The sequence below is a fragment of the Microcaecilia unicolor genome, chromosome 7, assembly GCF_901765095.1.
Source record: "Microcaecilia unicolor chromosome 7, aMicUni1.1, whole genome shotgun sequence".
Classification (NCBI taxonomy): Eukaryota; Metazoa; Chordata; class Amphibia; order Gymnophiona; family Siphonopidae; genus Microcaecilia; species Microcaecilia unicolor.
In genome coordinates, this window is record NC_044037.1 from 204,761,495 (window position 1) to 204,781,414 (window position 19,920).

The window sequence follows — 19,920 nt, forward strand, 5'->3', positions numbered from 1 at the left end:
GAATATAAGAAATAGTAATAAGGATAGAAATAAGAGTGTAAGTGTTTTGTGTGATTGGGTTCCTGTACCGCTGAAGGCACTCCTTCATTAGCACAGGGAACGCAAAAGAAAAGCTTAGGCTGCATAGAAAGGGTGATTGGATTATTTTAATTTTGAGGTAGAGCTGGCCACAGTGTGATAATTAAAATCCCACAAAGAAAGAGGGAAAATTGAACTCAGATAGGCAGCTAGGGTTTTGCTCCCTTTTATGTTTATTAAGAGAGGTGAAGGGAGAAGTCAATCTTGTGAAGAATTCCGACAGCCGTGTGTCCAGAAGGAGTTTAAGGGCCCTGACGCAAGAAAGACTACGAGAAAACGATTTGGAAGTGAAACTTCAGCTAAGTGACAGTTAACACAAATTAAAACAGGAAAAAGACTTATACTTACCTGAACGGAGATAGAAATTCGTTGAAATCCTGAGGGAGACAAAAAGGAAACCCAAAGAATCAATTCTTTTTTTAGTAAAATTCTATAAATTGAATCTGGGGTATACTATAAGAAATAGATGAAAATTCAATACTTATCTGATATCTTTAGTGAAAGTCGTTGCTGATAAGGAGGTTCTGTAAATAAAGAGAAAGGTAATTACAATATTATAGGGAATGAAAATATATGAAAATGTTACCAATTAGAAAGGTTGATTAATACATATGGTACCATTACAAAACAAAAGAATTTACAAGTTTTTTTATTTGTTCACATTTTGTACTTAAATAAACATTGTTGAGTTCGCTTTAAAAGTCTGGTGTTATTTCAGTTCAAGAGTTATCCTAATTTAGTTTTTATTCCTCTCCTGTTTTTTTTTGAGAACAGGAGACGAGGTTAGTGTATTTGATACCTCTCTCCCTGTGTGGCCAAAGAATCCTGAGCGTGGTCACGACTACAGATAACTAACACTCAGAGAAACTATAGCTGCCATCGCAGGCCTTATCAGGGAGGGCTGGTAACACTAAAATGATAGCGGGGATGGGACGACTTCCCTATGAAGAAAGACTAAGGAGGCTAGGGCTTTTCAGCTTGGAGAAGAGATGGCTGAGGGGAGACATGATAGAGGTCTATAAAGTAATGAGTGGAGTGGAACAGGTGGATGTGAAGCGTCTGTTCACGCTTTCCAAAAATACTAGGACTAGGGGGCATGCAATGAAACTACAGTGTAGTAAATTTAAAACAAATCGGAGAAAATTTTCTTCACCCAACGCATAATTAAACTTTGGAATTCATTGCCGGAAAACGTGGTGAAGGCGGTTAGCTTAGCAGAGTTTAAAAAGGGGTTTGACGGTTTCCTAAAGGACAAGTCCATAAACCACTGCTAAATGGACTTGGGAAAATTCCACAATTCCAGGAATAACATGTATAGAATGTTTGCACGTTTGGGAAGCTTGCCAGGTGCCCTTGGCCTGGATTGGCCACTGTCGTGGACAGGATGCTGGGCTCGATGGACCCTTTGTCTTTTGTGGCATTACTTATGTACTTATTAGTAGTATTCGTGTCATGGGCCAACAAGATAGTCTGGCATCCAGCTGGGGTTAGTCTCTTTGGGGGGTGTGGGTTTGCTGGCTGAGTAGAAGCAGCATGTGTTGGCTACAGCTCTTTCCTTTCCTCTAGGCACCACCCAGGGTATAGAACATCCCAAGGTCATTGTCATCCACCTAGGTGGCAATGATCTTGGAACCTAGTCCTGTGTCCAGCTTGTAAGGGCTGCAATTGATGACTCCTACTGCAGCTGGGATCCCTGCAGCTGGGATCCCTGCAGCTGGGGGTGGGGTGCAGAGTCTATACTGTGATAAGCTGGCTGCATCTTCTACAGGTTGGCACTTAGAAGCAAAGGTCTCTTTCACAGTAGCTCTCTACACTTTCCCACTCTTCCAGGCACTCGGGGGGTGCTTGTAAGCAGAGTATCAAACTGAGGGTGTACCCAAGCCTGAGCTGAAATCTGTGGTATAAGGATTGATGTCTGGAAAGGCAGAGGTACCCATAGAGGACAGGAGCTGCAAGATTGGGCTGCTGAACCTCAGTACACCATAAGGCTCACGCTGGGCCTGGGCATCACTAAGGGCAGGCTATTTTGCTCCATGGCGGAAAGCCCCTAACGTGTAGAAAGCAGCAGAGATGAGAGCAGACCTTAAATTATTGTTGATGTTTTGATGTTTGCTGGTTTGAATACTACATAGTATTGTTTCTACTGCATTGTCATACTTTAATGCAGGTATGGACTGATATTTTTTTTGCAGCGAGATCTGGAGCTGGGGAGGAGGAGGAGGACTGGAGATCGGGTGCCGGGGGAAGAAGAGATCGGGAGCCGTCGGGCCCCCTCCATGGATGTATAAACCGGACAGGAGGCGGCGGGGCTCGGACAGCGGTATGGGGCAGCCCTGGTGAGGACTCTGCCCGTTGCTGCTGCTCATCGCCCTCCTTACAGCGCAGATGCAGCAGGGAGCAGGCTTACAGTGTTTGGACAGTTTCAAGCCATGTGAGAACGGCGGAAGGTGTGTCATATATTCAAACAGAGTGGCGGCTTGCGTGTGTCGCCCGGGCTTAATTGGAGACCGATGCCAGTTCCAGGACCCTTGCCACCGCTCACCCTACTTCAATGGAGGGATCTGCAAACACTCTCTTCAGAATGGCACATTGCTTTGACTGCATCTGCCCTAGGGGCTACTGAGGTCAGGACTGCTCCTTGATTGATGCCTGTGCCAGCAACCCTTGCGCCAATGGTGCCCACTGTGTCAACTGGAATACCTGCTACAACTGCACCTGTCCACCAGGCTACCAGGCCTGGAATGACTTGGACGAGTGCCAGATGCCCGGCGTCTGCCAGAACAGCGGCACCTGCCTCAACACTCCCGGCTCCTTCAAGTGCCAGTGCGAGAGTGAGTACACAGGCTCCCTCTGTGAGAATCTGTACATGCCCTGCGCCCCCTCCCAGTGCCTGAATGGGGGAACCTGCCACCAGACTGGGGACCTGACGTACGAGTGCGCCTGTCTGCCAGGTTTTGAGGGACAGAACTGTGAAATCAACATAGATGACTGCCCAGGAAACAAATGTTTGAACGGAGGCACCTGTGTGGATGGTGTCAAGACTTACAATTGCCAGTGTCCCCCGGAATAGACAGGTCAGTTCTGCAGTACGGACATTGATGAGTGCCAGCTGCAGCCAAACGCCTGTCACAATGGCAGCACCTGCTTTAACGTCATCAGCGGGCACACCTGCATATGTGTGAACGGCTGGATGGGTGAGAGCTGCAGTGAGAACATCGACGACTGTGCCACCGCCATCTGCTTCAATGGTGCCACCTGCCATGACCCTGTGGCCTCCTTTTACTGTGAATGCCCCATGGGAAAGACTGGTCTCCTTTGCCATCTCAATGATGCCTGTGTCAGCAACCCTTGCCATGAAGACGCCATGAGTGACACCAACCCGGTGAACGGTCGAGCCATCTGCGCCTGCCCCCTGGGTTTTGCTAGTGGGGCCTGTGACCAAGATGTGGATGAATGCTCTATTGGCGCCAACCCATGCGAGCACTTCGGGAAGTGTGTGAATACAGAGGGCTCCTTCCAGTGCCAGTGTGGGAAGGGCTACACCGGCCCCCGCTGTGAGTTGGATATCAACAAATGCCTGTCTATGCCGTGCCAGAACAATGCCACCTGTCTGGACCGTATTGGAGAATTTACCTGTATCTGCATGTCAAGTGAGGTGCTCATCACCTGTAAACCTGACTACTCTCCCTCCCGCCTCCTCTCTCACCTGTCCACTTTCAGCTGTTACAGAAAACTTACAAGGGATCCGTGATATTCAAAGCTACGTGGGTAAGGTGCCACCATCTGTGGATCCTCAGTGGCACCATCTGATTACTTCCAGTCACAATATATTGAAGAAACCCACAAAAACCTTTGTAGTTCTTATAAATCAACTTAATAATCTTAATTCACATAAACCATGTATCAAATCCACATGTATTCTACTTTACCATTTATACACCTTAATGTAATACCGCTTGTATTTCTCTATCCGGAAATGGCGATCGCCATCACGGTATAATGTAAGCCACATTGAGCCTGCAAATTGGTGGGAAAATGTGGGATACAAATGCAATAAATAAATAAAAATAAATAAATAAATATTGTGATATATACATCCAGTGTCAGTGCAATTTATGTACGAGATGACACTTCCTTGGGTCAGCAGGAAGCATCTGGGGTAAGTAAAAATGATTAGTAGGAGGTCATGGCTGTCTGTGTTATACTAATTTACCCTCACTCAGCCTGTGGAGTTCAAAGGGAACGTTTTAAGAAAGCGAACAACCTGTTTAAAATACTACATTCTTCACCAGAGCAAAACCCTGCAGATAGATTACTGTACAATAAAAATATTGATGGATTCCTCTGTGATGGAACAGTTTCAAGTGTATATCGGTGTGAAGAGACCTACCTTAGAAGGAATTTGACCTGCTGTACTATGCACGGTTCAAAGAAAATTCCCAGCAGCAAAGGACTCGGACTCTTTTTTTACTCTTCATATTTTCCTTTTGGGAAAATGCATCTGTGTCTGTTCACTGATCTCCCCCCCCCCCCCCCCCCAATCACGTCTTTTGACAATCACTCAGCAACAATAATCACAGCTCTGTGGAACCCAAACCACCCAGGCAGCAAATTTATTCACCGCTTCCAAGGTTCAAATTGAGAGAATGTGAGAATCCTGGGCACCTAAAGCCCTCCGGGGAACAATCTGCTGAAAGCAGAATTTTTCTATTAACATTAAAGCAAACAGAAAGACTGAGATATATGACTTTTTTTCCTTGTAAATAGAAGATGAAAAAGAGCTCAGAATAAATACCTACACTCTGAAATCCTATTTCATTTGCACCAGCATTTAACTCTGCCTTATCTGTTTCACAATGAGTAAGTGTTATGCCTGTACCCTAATACCACAGAAGTGGAAACTTTCAAATTCACATTCAAGTATCCTAAACTCCATATTCTGACCAGGTTGTGCTTTGTTACCAAAATAAAAAAAAAAAAAGAAAGAAAGAAAGAAGCTGCAAATGAAATTTAATGTGCAACTGCACCACCTCCCTGCTGTTCGGTATTCTCCAGTTATCCCAAACGAGCACTGAAGTGGCTAAAAGAAATGAAGCCACGTCACCCAATAACACATTTTCAAAACCTTTTGGTCAGCTTAGATCTAAAGAGCCTCCAAAAACTGAGAAACGGGCATGTGCAGCACAAGAGAACAATATCCCCCTCAAAATAACTGGATCCAAGAAAAAAAAAACTTGTTCAGTGTTTCTACTGCAGTAAAGCAGCCAGGGAAAAGTTTATCTTCCACAGCCACTGGCTGGTGGTGGCTCCTAGCCAAAGCTGAATGTTTATCCCCGTAGGATGAAGTCATGAGCAAACTATGGTATTCCACTCACCTATGGCAAAAAAAGAGTTAACCCTGCACATCGGGGAGGAGGGCTGCAAAGCGAAGGCAAACACTGGAGTTTTACCCATTAATCAAGTTAGAGAGTGGAACTTTTGCAGCTCTCACCTCCCACTGGGTGGAGTGGAGCACTGGTTAAAGCCAAAGCTTGGGATGTAGTATTCAGGCACTTTTCACATGATCTGCACAGAGCAGACCCCGGATCACGGCCACATCCCCTCCCTGAATTAAAACTCTGCCTGTTCCAGAGCTCTGTGAGTGGCATTTGCTTTAAGATCAGGGTTTAGATATTCAGTCCAGGAAGAGAGGGCTCTCAGCAGCAGCAGCAGGATGGGAGAAGATGCATCTCAGGCCGAGAAGAGCAGCGTCGAGGCTCGCAGCCCCAGCCCTGCTGAGTCCCCAAGCCCCAGCCCACCGCTCAGCGACACTCTCCGTGATGGCTCGCATGTGAACGCAATCACCGTACTCACCTTGCTGGATAAGTTGGTGCACATGCTGGACTCAGTGCAGGAGAACCAGCACAAGATGGAGCAGCGGCAGGTAGAGCTGGAGCACGCGGTGAAGGGCATCCAGGCCGATGTCACCAAGCTGGCCAAGAGCCACAGCTCCACCAGCAACGCAGTCAGCAAGTTGCTGGAGAAGTCGCGCAAGGTGAGCATGCACATGCGTGATGTGCGTGATCGCATGGACAAGCAGTGCAGCCAGGTGAAGCGGCTGGAAAACAACCACAGTTTGCTGCTGCGCAGGAACCACTTCAAAGTGCTAATTTTCCAGGTCAGTCCTCTGCTTTTCTTCTCCGTCCCAACCCCCTGGAACGATCCATTGAGATCAATTGGATCCAGGTTCCGATCTTCAGGGCAGTGGGGGGAAGGAGGGATGCTGCAGGGAATTAGTACTCAATGTTTTCACCTGAAAAGCCAAGTCCCCTTCCTTTTTAAAAAAAATATTGTTCTAGTTAATACCCAACCTATTCCAACAGTACCACACTCCCTCCCTTCTTAATCCATAGTACAGAACATACGAAATCAGCAGTTCATAAGGGTGTGACATTTGCACACTCTCATTTTGCGTAGTTTAAACTCTGTTTAACTTTTTGGGGAAATCAAAAGTATTTTCCCTATAACGATATTTGAAAGTATACTTGTGTTTTCCAAACTGACAAACACTAAAATGTTTGCAAATCCATGTTCTTATCTCCAAAGGGGGGGGGGGGGGGAGTTGAACCTTAGAACTCCAAGTTGAAGGGACATTCAAATCTTAGGAGGTAGTTACCACTGCTAATAATGTAATATTATAATACCGCTTCTAATGCCGGCACACATAAGAAGCGCTCCCTGTCCACGGAGCTTGCAAGTCAGTAAATTCACACACAGGTCACATAGGAACAGAAAACCAGATGCATTCAGTAATTGAGTCACAAAAGTTATTCACTTGTTAGACAATTTCAGAACTTCAAACTTTTTCCTCTAAAGGTAAAATACAATCTCACAATAGCGTGCATAGTAAGAAGCATTTCTTTGTTTGATCGAATGTAAGGATGTAAAAAGAAAAAAATAATCTTTCACACATTTAGGTTGAACTTTGAAAAACTATATTTACAGTAGATGCTGTCTGCCACTAGTTCTGGCTTTTAATAAACTGACTCAAAAAGCAAGTTCTATAGAACCATTTTAGCACTATGGCACAGTTTTAATATATTCCACCTTAATTATTAAAGGCATTGTACAGTTCAGATTTGTAAAAATTAGACTTCTTTCAGCTTCTAAGGGATAGACTGCAGCTTGTAAAAGTCGACTTCTATTGCCTTACATGGCCCTGGGCAGATTAACCAGAGATGTTGAAGGATTTGGCACTGTGTGAATTTTAAAAACTGAGGGTAAAATTCAAAATCACTGGATAGTTGCTGAAAATGCTCCAAATCTGGCTGGGGGGGGGGGGAGAGGGAAAGAGGTTAAATGACCAAAGTCCCAGCTCACTGCCTCAATAAGGGAGGCTATGTACGTACAACAACATACATGGAAATACATGATGCTGAAAAGATAGACTGAAGGGCTGTTTTACTCAAATGCAGCTAGGTTTTGCACTAACAGCATGCTGACAGCAAAATTAATGTGTGGAAATGCAGAGGCATACCTAGCATCTGTCCTGCAATTCGCACATAGGGCAGAAGCTCACCACGTGGGCATCATGTTATATGCAGTGCCCAATATCATGGAAGCACCGCATATAACATGGTCCCATGCAGTATCATGATGCCAGCCCACTCCCAAGACATCCAATCTCACCCTCAACTCCCTCTAGCATTTCCAGTTCCCCCTCCCCAACACCTGACACCCCTTGCATTTCCAATTCCTCTCCATATCCCCTAGCACTTCTAATCTTCCTTGACACCCCAACAACACCTGATTCCCCACTGATACAGCAACCCAATCTTTCCAATCCTCCCAAGGCAGATCTTCCACACACCCTCCATCTAAACACCCCTTTGTGACAAACCACACCTCACTCCAATTCACCTTTCACAAACCCCACCTCCTAAAGAAGCCCCACTTCTCAGAGCTCAACCCTCCCCTCACTCCAAACCCTCCTGGGACCTACCCAGGGGTCACCAGTGGTGTTCCAGTGATTCTGGGCAGGATCGATGCCCTTCCTTTCTTGCCTAAGACTGCACCAGGATCCAAAATGATGCTGATGACCCTTGGCAGTAGTCTCATGTTACAACTAGGGGGCATTCTTGGACATTGCTCCTGCCCAGAATCACTGGAGGACCACCACTACCAACTCCTGGGTAGTTCCCAGGAGGGGTCGGGTGGATGGATGGTGGGCTATGGGAACAAAGATTCTTTGGGGGGGGCTGGGGTTGTCAAGGGGAATCAAGGATGGGGTTTGTCATAAGGGGAGTGCGGATCAGGGGTTCTGTGGGAATCGGACATGGGGGGACTGGAAGGACTGGGATGTTGTGTTAGTGGGAGATCACAGGCATCAGGGTGATCGGACGTTCAGGAGGTCGGGGGGGGGGTAAGATGTGCAGGATGGGAATGCTGTCATGCACCTACTGTAACAGCAGCTGTGCTAATGGACTGCTGGTAGTGCTGATTTTTTGAGACTGGTGAGGGCAGCCACACTATCGGCAGTCAAGACAACTGAAACGCAGAAATGACCGCTATGTTAGCTGTCACAACAGGCCACGCCTCTGCTCTACCCTGGTCACGCCCACTCCCATGTTAAAAAGGTAGTACAGGTATTTTACCATGCTGGCTTGTTTAATAGCTCATTAAACCTTAACAAGGGTCCATGCTAATATCTAACAGGTGGTAAAACTCACACTAGCTGCTTAACATAGCTTACTAAAAGGTCCCTGAGAGTCTGGAAAATGATTGAAAATCTTGGATTTATTTTAATATTAATGTAATTTTTAGGTGCAGCAAAGTATCAACATCAAAAGGGTTTCTTTGTAATCTAGTATGTCTTAAAGTATCTTACATTTCTCAGGAGATGTTGGTGTTTAAGCATTTATAAAGCTGGTTTTCCTCAGCCACGCCCACTTCTATAACTTATTATTTAATCCTCATCGGAGCTCAGTGGCGAACAAGCTATGGTACCATATAACCTGGACAGAAAGCAAACAGTAGGGATGCAAAGAATCAAACTCTATGAATAATTCCAGTAGCAAAAGGTGAAGCGCCAGAACCAAGAAATTTGGAGATTCAAGCAGTGCCATGCTGCAGCAGTTTGTATATATATATTTCTAAGAATGTACATGGGTCAAGGTAGTGCAGTATTTTATTTACTTATCATTTAAATGCTATTTCCAAAATTTGACCCTTTAACTTTGAGTCTTAAAAATGTAAGTTACAGCAGAGTAAATCTATTTATTTTCAGTAGTAGCTCAAGGTGCGGCTAGTGTGCTTACGGTGCATTATTAGTAACTAGGCCTCTTTATAAAAAAAATGAGCCTTGTGGTAAAATAACATGCAATAGTAACACCAGCCATAAGTTCAGAGCCACCTAGGAGGGTGGTGGTGGCAGCAGCTGGGGGGGGGGGGGGGGGGGGGGGATTTAGTACAGAGCAACTGCAGTCAAAGCATAATAGAGTCTGACACCTACAGAAACTGTAAAATCGTTCATGTATAGTTTAACCTGCAGGAAAGGTACACAATTTTCAAATAGCCCTTTATCTGGGTAAATAGCTTTTGGAAACTTCTCTTATTATTTGAGTATGTATGATACACACACTCCAGAGGTTAATATTTAAATGCAAGATGTCTCGGGCGGGGGGCAGATTAAGAGTCTGAATGAAAATTCATTGGGGTGGGGGGAGCCTTAAGGCTGAAGGTTCATCTAGATCAGTGTTTCCCATGTCAATTCTGGGGTGTCCACTTGCCAGTCAGGTTTTCAGGATATCCACAATAAATATGCATGAAATTGATTTGCATACACTGCCTCCAATATATCCAAATCTTTTTCGTGCATATTCATTTTGGATATCCTGAAAACCTGACTGGCACAGGCATCCTTGTGACTCTGGGCAAGTCACTTAACCCTCCATTGCCCCAGGTACAAATAAGTACCTGTATACAATATGTAAGCCGCATTGAGCCTGCCATGAGTGGGAAAGCGCGGGGTACAAATGTAACAAAAATAAAAAAAATTAAATAAATACTCCAGGACTGGACTTAGGAAACACTGATCTAGGCTAGACTGCCCAGTGCCCTTGCATAGGCCCTGGGTAAATTTGTATCTGAAGTAGCAGAAAGTTAAGTGATTTGCCCAAGTTCAAAGTCATCAGTGGGATTTGATCACTGCTTTAATTTCTGTTTTACTGCTCCAATATAGAAATGCCCAGATAGTCTACACTCTGTTATTGTCCCTCACGTTACACTTAATGCAAGCATTTCTTTTCTCAGGTTATCCTGCACACATCTTTCTACTGTAGATGCCACAAACTAGATTAGGTTAAGAAACATGATTAGAGGTGAAGAGATCACGTTTCTCATTGCCCTCCTGTTACAAACACAACTTCTCTATGGTTGTTAATCCCAACCTACCTGGAATGCATGTGCTGTATCACTTCACAGCAAAAGTTAAGGGGGGGGAGGGGATTCCTATGCATCGCGGAGGTTGAATAGCTATATATGGTGTTTTGTATCTATGTAGAGTAATCTCTGAGAATGCTGGCTCTGAAAGATCAGATACCCTTGTTTGGAATAAAAAAAAAGGGGGGGGGGGAAGGGGAGGCCCACTAACGTGCTGAAGGAAAGCACATACACACACGCGCGCGCGCAGTTCAGCACATTTATCAGTTAAAGATGACAGACTACACAATAGTTCTGTTTCATGCCAGATCAGGCATACTACCTGTTTATCTAAAATATCCTGAAACAATAGCAATGGGGAGGAAAAAAGCTGTTGGAACAGATGTGTTTGCCAGGCACAGTAACGTAACAGGCCTAATGGTTTGGCAGATGAATCCGAGATAAAGAGAGCCATGGGGAATTGCAAATCCGCTGCTAGGAAGGGGCTCTGCTCTCTTGGCCAGTGTGAAATCACGGTGTGCTGAAAATGGTCAGAATTCCTGTTTCCTGGCACAGAGGTTGCAGTACCTGCAGTGGCCAGACTGAGCTCTGCCTGTAGTGGGGGCGCTGTGCTCTCCCAGGTAAACCCCTGCTCTTTGTTCTAGGACGCTAAGGGACTGAAAAGCCAACCACACCCTTTCCCCATCTAGTCCAACTGCCCTTAGCAAACTGTCATGTCCTTTCTGCTCATTTGGCATCAGTCTTTCCTCAGCAGTGCACAGAAGGAGCATGACTAAGGTACTGTATATTGGCTTTAGCTTCCATTTTTTTCAACCAAAAACCGATTCGTGGGAAAAAATCTCATGTATCATCAACAGACTAAAGTTTGAAACAGCCAAAATGTTTATTGCTGCCTTTTAATTGTCTATGAGGGTAGGACCCTCCTGGAATTGTAAGTTTAAGATGCATTGATCTGGAAAGCAAATCCATACCCCTTAGCGCCATACTTGTCTTATGTGTAGGCAAAATCTAAAGGCAGTGAAAAGCGCCTGAAGATCTAAGCATGTTACAGGCTTTATTTTTCAGAGGAAGATTAATAAGTACAAAATCAAAGAGAAGGGGACTAATCAAGAGTTTCAACCTAAGTACAGGTTATCCACACATTAAATATAATTTATTACATTGGCATCCTGTACAGGAGTGTAGGTGAAAGTACATTCATTTTTTGTATAAAGACATGTACTGTACCTGGCTTAAAATCAAAACCACCAAGCCAAAACAGAGCACATTAAACACATATTCATGTTCATTGCTGCTGTAGTGTAGATTCACATATATAACTGAATCATAAGTGAAATGCAGCCCTTTACAACATAAGTACATAAGTATTGCCATACTGGGAAAGACCAAAGGTCCATCAAGCCTAGCATCCTGTTTCCAACAGGGGCCAATCCAGGTCACAAACACCTGGCAAGATCCCAAAAATGTACAAACCATTTTATACTGCTTATCCCAGAAATAGTGGATTTTCCCCAAGTCCATTTAATAACGGTCTATGGACTTTTCCTTTAGGAAGCCACCCAAACCTTTTTAAAACTCCGCTAAGCTAACTGCCTTTACCACATTCTCTGGCAACGAATTCCAGAGTTGACATCACAAATCCCTGCTTTTTAGGGGGAAGAGAATAATCAGGTCCTTCCAGAGGGTTGTGTCCGCAGTTGCAAAGGACAGGGTGGAGGAAGTGCAAAACTCCCACCCCATCCCATCTCCCCTGCTTAGCAATTACGCAGTGGGTATTAGGGGGCATGTCATACAGGATGCCATTCTGACTTGGGACGCTTCAGGGACAGGTGACTGTATCATCACATTGAGTCCACCCTTTGAGCACACAGGCCAGAAAGGGAGGCGGGAACCTAAAACAAATGTTACCCAGAGCACTTTTGCAAGGAGACTGCCCATGTACATATGCAACCTGCACACACAGTCATCAATTAATTTTCAGGCCCCTATCTTAACTCACCCCAGAGATTTGAATAATTAAGCTCAACGATCAGCATCATCCCAACACCACCCCAATCACAACATTCCTGAAAAAAACACATAATCAGACATCATACTTTTAAATATTAAACTCTACTTTCTATGTATATGTGTGTAATGAGAACAATTTCCAAAACTCATTGACTCATATAAATGGGCTGTTTGAAAACTGCCCATCTTCCCCATGCTGATGATTCTTTGAATTTGTGTGGATATTAGGGCTATGCTGCTTTGACTGCAGCTTCTCTTCACTGCCCTCCGAAACTGCTGGCCTAGGTGACTGCCTAGTCATGCCTATTGATTAAGCCAGCCCTATCCTTCCACTGCTCCCAGGATTGATTTATGTATTTTATTTATTTCTTAGGATGTATTTACCACCTTTTTGAAGGAATTCACTCAAAGGTGGTGCACAGCAAGAATAAGTCAAACATAAGCAATAGACAATTACAGCTGTAAAAATATTCAAACAACAATACAAAGTATGGCATAGTATGCTACATTATAATGCCAACACAATACACAATAAAACATTTTAATAGCACAGAGTGTAAGCAAAGATGGAGCATATAGATAGATAAGATAGAGTAACAGGAGTAAGAAAATAAGGGACTAGTTAAAGACAGTTGCAAATGACGTCACGAAGGTGCTTGAACATTATCTTGGCTAGGGTAGGAATCGATAAACATGTCCTGCTATACTATGTGCAGCCTGTGTCATTGGGTAATCATTAGGCCAACTAGGCCTAATGCAGAAAGTTGTGTATTAGGGCTCAGACAGTGTTAAAAGAAATGTGCCCTCGCATGCAGTCAGCAAATAGTAGTGTAATAGGCTATGCAGGGCTGATGTTAGTCATTCAGGGGTCCATGCCTCCTCCTGTTAGGAAATGGCTGGTTGGCAGAGATATTCAGCAGCACTAACCAAGTGCCGCTGAATGTCTTGTGTTGGGTCGCTTGGTGGGGTTTAACCGGGCAAGAGCTTCTCCTGCTTGAATATCGAATGGATTATGTTTGGCACCCCAATCATTCTGAAAAGGTGGTGCCTATGGTGCTGATACACAGCAGTCAAGAATGTCTTTGTTCCAGGTCACTTACATAAGTACATAAGTATTGCCATACTGGGAAAGACCAAAGGTCCATCAAGCCCAGCATCCTGTTTCCAACAGTGGCCAATCCAGGTCACAAATACCTGGCAAGATCCCAAAAAAGTACAAAACATTTTATACTGCTTATCCCAAAAATAGTGGATTTTCCCCAAGTCCATTTAATAACGGTCTATGGACTTTTCCTTTAGGAAGCCATCCAAACCTTTTTAAACTCCGCTAAGCTAACTGCCTTTACCACATTCTCTTCCCCCATCATATACACACACACAAATAGTGATGTCCAATTATACCTTTTTACAGTATGGTTCTGGGAGGGGTGATGCGCCAATGATCATGACTGCTGAATTTAATAATCAAAATCTCAGAAGGGCAAGTGCACTAACAGCATGAAAGTTGAGAGAGGCAGGAGGGTTGAGAGTATTATAGTGGCACCTGATACCTTTGCATGGGCACTGTCCAGGCCCACCAGAAGGAAATAAAGTGTTTCCTCTGCAGCATCCCCAAGGAGCAATGTTTATGTATTCTTGTATCCCACTATTTTCCCAAAAAATAGGTTTCGGCTTAAAGTAGCTCACAGTTTTACACTCAGATGAAGTTACAGTAGTGTTTTTCAATTACCAAGTTTTATGTAGCATCTGTAGTTTGTGTTTAGTTATAGAATTTGTTTGAAAAGGTGGGTTTTCAGGTCTTTTCTGAACTGGAGATAGCTTATGGCTTTGGGTATTGAGTTGCACCCACGTGTCCCAGCATGGTGATGTTCAGCACCTAGCCCAGAGCCACCAGATCTTTAATTTTACAGAAGCCCAAGCCTTGAATTGCAGGATTAATGTAGGTCAAGGCCAAGGGTCATTAACTGTGCTTTGTAACGTGCTCAGTACTAGACAAATGTTCATTACAGCTATCCTTTCCTGAAGGTTCTATCCTGAACACACACTGTTACTGGGTGCAGACAAACTGCTGAAAAAGAAAAATAAAGTGAACATGTACTGTTTGTGCTAAGCCGCCAATGCGATCTTAGTCCTTCAAATTTAGAAGGAAGAACTTCATCATATTTTGACAGTCACTGAAATACTTCTTTCTGACTACATCCTGTACCTTGCCTGTGTTTATAGCCTGCCTCTCTGTCATGTTAGATTGCAAACATCAAGAAGTTGGCACTCAATCTGGCGTGGGCCTGTAAAGCGTCACTTACATTTGGTAGCACTACCCAAATAATAACAACTTCAGCCACAGACAAGGCACATTTATTCTTAGTCAGGAGGCAAGAGGATTGCAGTCATAGGCCACCTTACAAATGTTAAGGGGCCCTTTAGTTAAACTGCATTAAGCATTAGTACACACTTAACACAAGGAAAAAATGCTCACACCAAAAGACATTAAAGCATTTTGCAGTAAATTGCCTGCCAGCGTGCACTAATCGTGCACTATTTATTTATTTTTCACTATTTTGGGGGGGAAGGGGCGTGTCATGGCTGGGGAATGGGCATGGAAGTGTTATCCAGTTAGTGCATTCGCAGTAGTGCATGCTAACTGGATACAACAGACTTAACATGGGAGGACTTAGCACCTCCTAAATAGGAGGTGGTAAGTGTTCCCATGTTAAAATTTTTGCAGGTCTTGTGCGCTAATAGAAAAATGAGCGCAGGAACTGAGCAAATAAAATAGGGGAAAAGCCCTGTTTTGGGGTTGTGTTAGAAATGGACTTAGCACTCAGGAAAGTCCTGTATTAAAACACACTAAGGGGTGAATTCTATAAATCACGCCTAAAAAAAATGCTTAAGTGCTATTCTATAAGCTGTGCCTAAATAGAATAGCATTTAAGCACAGGGGTCACGTGTAAATTTAGGCACGTCTATTGGCACCGACAAGAATGTGGTGCAAATTTATGTGCAGAACCCCCTTATTCTATAATTGTGCACATAACTGGAATCCACACTCATGCTCCGCCCCAAAATGCCCATGACCCTCCCATTTCCGTTCCCCCTTTTCCAGGATGCATGCAAAATTTAGCCACGCAATTGATTTCAATTAGCACTAATAATTGCTTGTTAAGCCAATTATTGGCACTAATTAGTTCATTAGTCAATTAAATTATGCATAGAAAAAATTGGGAGCACACCCAAATTTGCATGTGCACTCGCAGATTAACATTGTAATTGGCAAATGCTTTTTCGTCTAAAACAGATTAGATCAATTAAATCTCTGGTTTATCCTCACGTGTTAAACATCTTGATTCACTCCTTTGTTATATCCCAGCTCGATTATTGTAATGCTGTATACAATAGTGTACAACTCATGCAGAATACTGCCATAAAACTAATTACTGGTTCAAAAAAAATTATCTCCACTCTTTGGGGAAGCACATTGGCTTCCAATACCGCATAGAATTACTGCAAAACAATGCTTCTGAGTCATAAAATTAAAGTTTCTGACGAACCTCAATATCTTTCTTGCCTCCTAATTCCTTATATCCCTACACAATCGTTACGATCGATGAATGAATCACGATTATTCCAACTTTCCGGGAAATCTTCCATGAGCATACTTGATCAGCTATCTTTTCAGTCCAAGGCCCAAAAAACTGGAATAAATTCCCACAACCAATGAGAGAACATAAGAAGCTTCAGGATTTCAAAACAGATTTGAAAATGTTCCTTTTTCCGGGTTAGAACTGTTGTGTAACATATATATCTTCCCTTGGAAATGGCTTGGAATGCAGCATACCCTTCTTTTGTAGTTTCCAACACTTTCCTATCAGTATTGTACATAAGTACATAAGTACATAAGTAGTGCCATACTGGGAAAGACCAAAGGTCCATCTAGCCCAGCATCCTGTCACCGACAGTGGCCAATCCAGGTCAAGGGCACCTGGCACGCTCCCAAACGTAAAAACATTCCAGACAAGTTATACCTAAAATGCGGAATTTTTCCAAGTCCATTTAATAGCGGTCTATGGACTTGTCCTTTAGGAATCTATCTAACCCCTTTTTAAACTCCGTCAAGCTAACCGCCCGTACCACGTTCTCCGGCAATGAATTCCAGAGTCTAATTACACGTTGGGTGAAGAAAAATTTTCTCCGATTCGATTTAAATTTACCACACTGTAGCTTCAACTCATGCCCTCTAGTCCTAGTATTTTTGGATAGCGTGAACAGTCGCTTCACATCCACCCGATCCATTCCACTCATTATTTTATACACTTCTATCATATCTCCCCTCAGCCGTCTCTTCTCCAAGCTGAAAAGCCCTAGCCTTCTCAGCCTCTCTTCATAGGAAAGTCGTCCCATCCCCACTATCATTTTCGTCGTCCTTCGCTGTACCTTTTCCAATTCTACTATATCTTTTTTGAGATACGGAGACCAGTACTGAACACAATACTCCAGGTGCGGTCGCACCATGGAGCGATACAACGGCATTATAACATCCGCACACCTGGACTCCATACCCTTCCTAATAACACCCAACATTCTATTCGCTTTCCTAGCCGCAGCAGCACACTGAGCAGAAGGTTTTAGCGTATCATCGACGACGACACCCAGATCCCTTTCTTGATCCGTAACTCCTAACGCGGAACCTTGCAAGACGTAGCTATAATTCGGGTTCCTCTTACCCACATGCATCACTTTGCACTTGTCAACATTGAACTTCATCTGCCACTTGCACGCCCATTCTCCCAGTCTCGCAAGGTCCTCCTGTAATCGTTCACATTCCTCCTGCGACTTGACGACCCTGAATAATTTTGTGTCATCGGCGAATTTAATTACCTCACTAGTTATTCCCATCTCTAGGTCATTTATAAATACATTAAAAAGCCACGGACCCAGCACAGACCCCTGCGGGACCCCACTAACTACCCTCCTCCACTGAGAATACTGGCCACGCAATCCTACTCTCTGCTTCCTATCTTTCAACCAGTTCTTAATCCATAATAATACCCTACCTCCGATTCCATGACTCTGCAATTTCTTCAGGAGTCTTTCGTGCGGCACTTTGTCAAACGCCTTCTGAAAATCCAGATATACAATGTCAACCGGCTCCCCATTGTCCACATGTTTGCTTACCCCCTCAAAAAAATGCATTAGATTGGTGAGGCAAGACTTCCCTTCACTAAATCCGTGCTGACTTTGTCTCATCAGTCCATGTTTTTGTATATGCTCTGCAATTTTATTCTTAATAATAGCCTCCACCATCTTGCCCGGCACCGACGTCAGACTCACCGGTCTATAATTTCCCGGATCTCCTCTGGAACCCTTCTTAAAAATCGGAGTAACATTGGCTACCCTCCAGTCTTCCGGTACTACACTCGATTTTAGGGACAGATTGCATATTTCTAACAGTAGCTCCGCAAGTTCATTTTTTAGTTCTATTAATACTCTGGGATGAATACCATCAGGTCCCGGTGATTTACTACTCTTCAGCTTGCTGAACTGACCCATTACATCCTCCAAGGTTACAGAGAATTTGTTTAGTTTCTCCGACTCCCCCGCTTCAAATATTCTTTCCGGCACCGGTGTCCCCCCCAAATCCTCCTCGGTGAAGACCGAAGCAAAGAATTCATTTAATTTCTCCGCTACGGCTTTGTCCTCCTTGATCACCCCTTTAACACCATTTTCGTCCAGCGGCCCAACCGACTCTTTGGCCGGTTTCCTGCTTTTAATGTATCTAAAAAAATTTTTACTATGTATTTTTGCTTCCAACGCTAATTTCTTCTCAAAGTCCTTTTTTGCCCTCCTTATCTCCGCTTTGCATTTGGCTTGGCATTCCTTATGGTCTATCCTGTTACTTTCAGTTGGTTCTCTTCTCCACTTTCTGAAGGATTGTTTTTTGGCTCTAATGATTTCCTTTATCTTACTGTTTAGCCACGCCGGCTGACGTTTTAGTCTTTTTTCCCTTTTTTCTAATACGTGGAATATATTTGTCCTGAACCTCCAGGATGGTGTTTTTAAACAGCATCCACGCCTGATGCAAGTTTTTTACTCTGCGAGCTGCTCCTTTCAGTCTTTTTTTCACCATTTTTCTCATTTTGTCGTAATCACCTTTTCTATAGTTAAACGCTAGCGTACTTGATTTCCTAGTTTCACTTCCTTCAATGCCAATATCAAAACCGATCATATTATGATCACTGTTATCAAGCGGCCCTCGTATCGTTACCCCCTGCACTAGATCATGAGCACCACTAAGGACTAAGTCTAGTATTTTTCCTTCTCTTGTCGGCTCCTGAACTAGCTGTTCCATGAAGCTGTCCTTGATTTCATCAAGAAATCTTATGTCCCTTGCGTGTACAGATGTTACATTAACCCAGTCTATATGCGGGTAATTGAAATCCCCCATTATTATTGTGTTGCCCAGTTTGTTTGCGTCCCTGATTTCCTTTAACATTTCCGCATCCGTCTGATCGTCCTGGCCAGGCGGACGGTAGTACACTCCTATCACTATCCTTTTCCCCTTTGCACATGGAATTTCAATCCACAGTGATTCCAAGGAGTGTTTTGTTTCCTGCAGAATTTTCAATCTATTTGATTCAAGGCTCTCGTTAATATACAATGCTACCCCTCCACCAATCCGATTCACCCTATCACTACGATATAATTTGTACCCCGGTATGACAGTGTCCCACTGGTTATCCTCCTTCCACCAGGTCTCAGAGATGCCTATTATATCTAATTTTTCATTTAGTGCAATATATTCCAACTCCCCCATCTTATTTCTTAGGCTCCTGGCATTCGCATATAGACATTTCAAACTATGTTTGTGTTCCTAAGTACATCATGCTTAGTACTTGACAGTATTAATTGGCAATCTTTTGTCTGATTTTTATTGTTATTTAAAGATACCCGATCTACTACAATCTCTTTTGCAACCTCACTATCAGGATACTCTATCTTCCCTGTTATGGTGATATCTTTGAAAGATACCTTATCCCGAACCATGCTCTTTTGAGCGGACTGTCGGCCTTCCCCCCATTTCTAGTTTAAAAGCTGCTCTATCTCCTTCTTAAACGCCGATGCCAGCAGCCTGGTCCCACTCTGGTTAAGATGGAGCCCATCCTTTCGGAATAGGCTCCCCCTTCCCCAGAATGTTGCCCAGTTCCTAACAAATCTAAAGCCCTCCTCCCTGCACCATCGTCTCATCCACGCATTGAGACTCTGGAGCTCTGCCTGTCTCTTGGGCCCTGCGCGTGGCACAGGTAGCATTTCAGAAAATGCTACCCTGGAGGATCTGGATTTCAGCTTTCTACCTAAGAGCCTAAATTTTGCTTCCAGAACCTCTCTCCCACATTTTCCTATGTCATTAGTACCCAC

At 43.8% G+C, this 19,920-nt stretch overlaps 1 protein-coding gene and 1 pseudogene across 1 annotated transcript in view; both read left to right on the forward strand.

The window, feature by feature from the left end:
- The window catches only part of LOC115475105, a 45,900-nt pseudogene extending 42,071 nt beyond the window's left edge, over positions 1–3,829 (forward strand).
- Positions 3,830–5,592: 1,763 nt separating this feature from the next.
- CAVIN2 (caveolae associated protein 2) overlaps positions 5,593–19,920 on the forward strand; it is a 30,564-nt gene continuing 16,236 nt past the window's right edge. Inside the window, exon 1 of the mRNA XM_030209790.1 lies at positions 5,593–6,235. Coding sequence (XP_030065650.1) covers positions 5,792–6,235 — 444 coding nt within the window. The 5' untranslated portion in view covers positions 5,593–5,791. The remainder of the gene's footprint in view (positions 6,236–19,920) is intronic.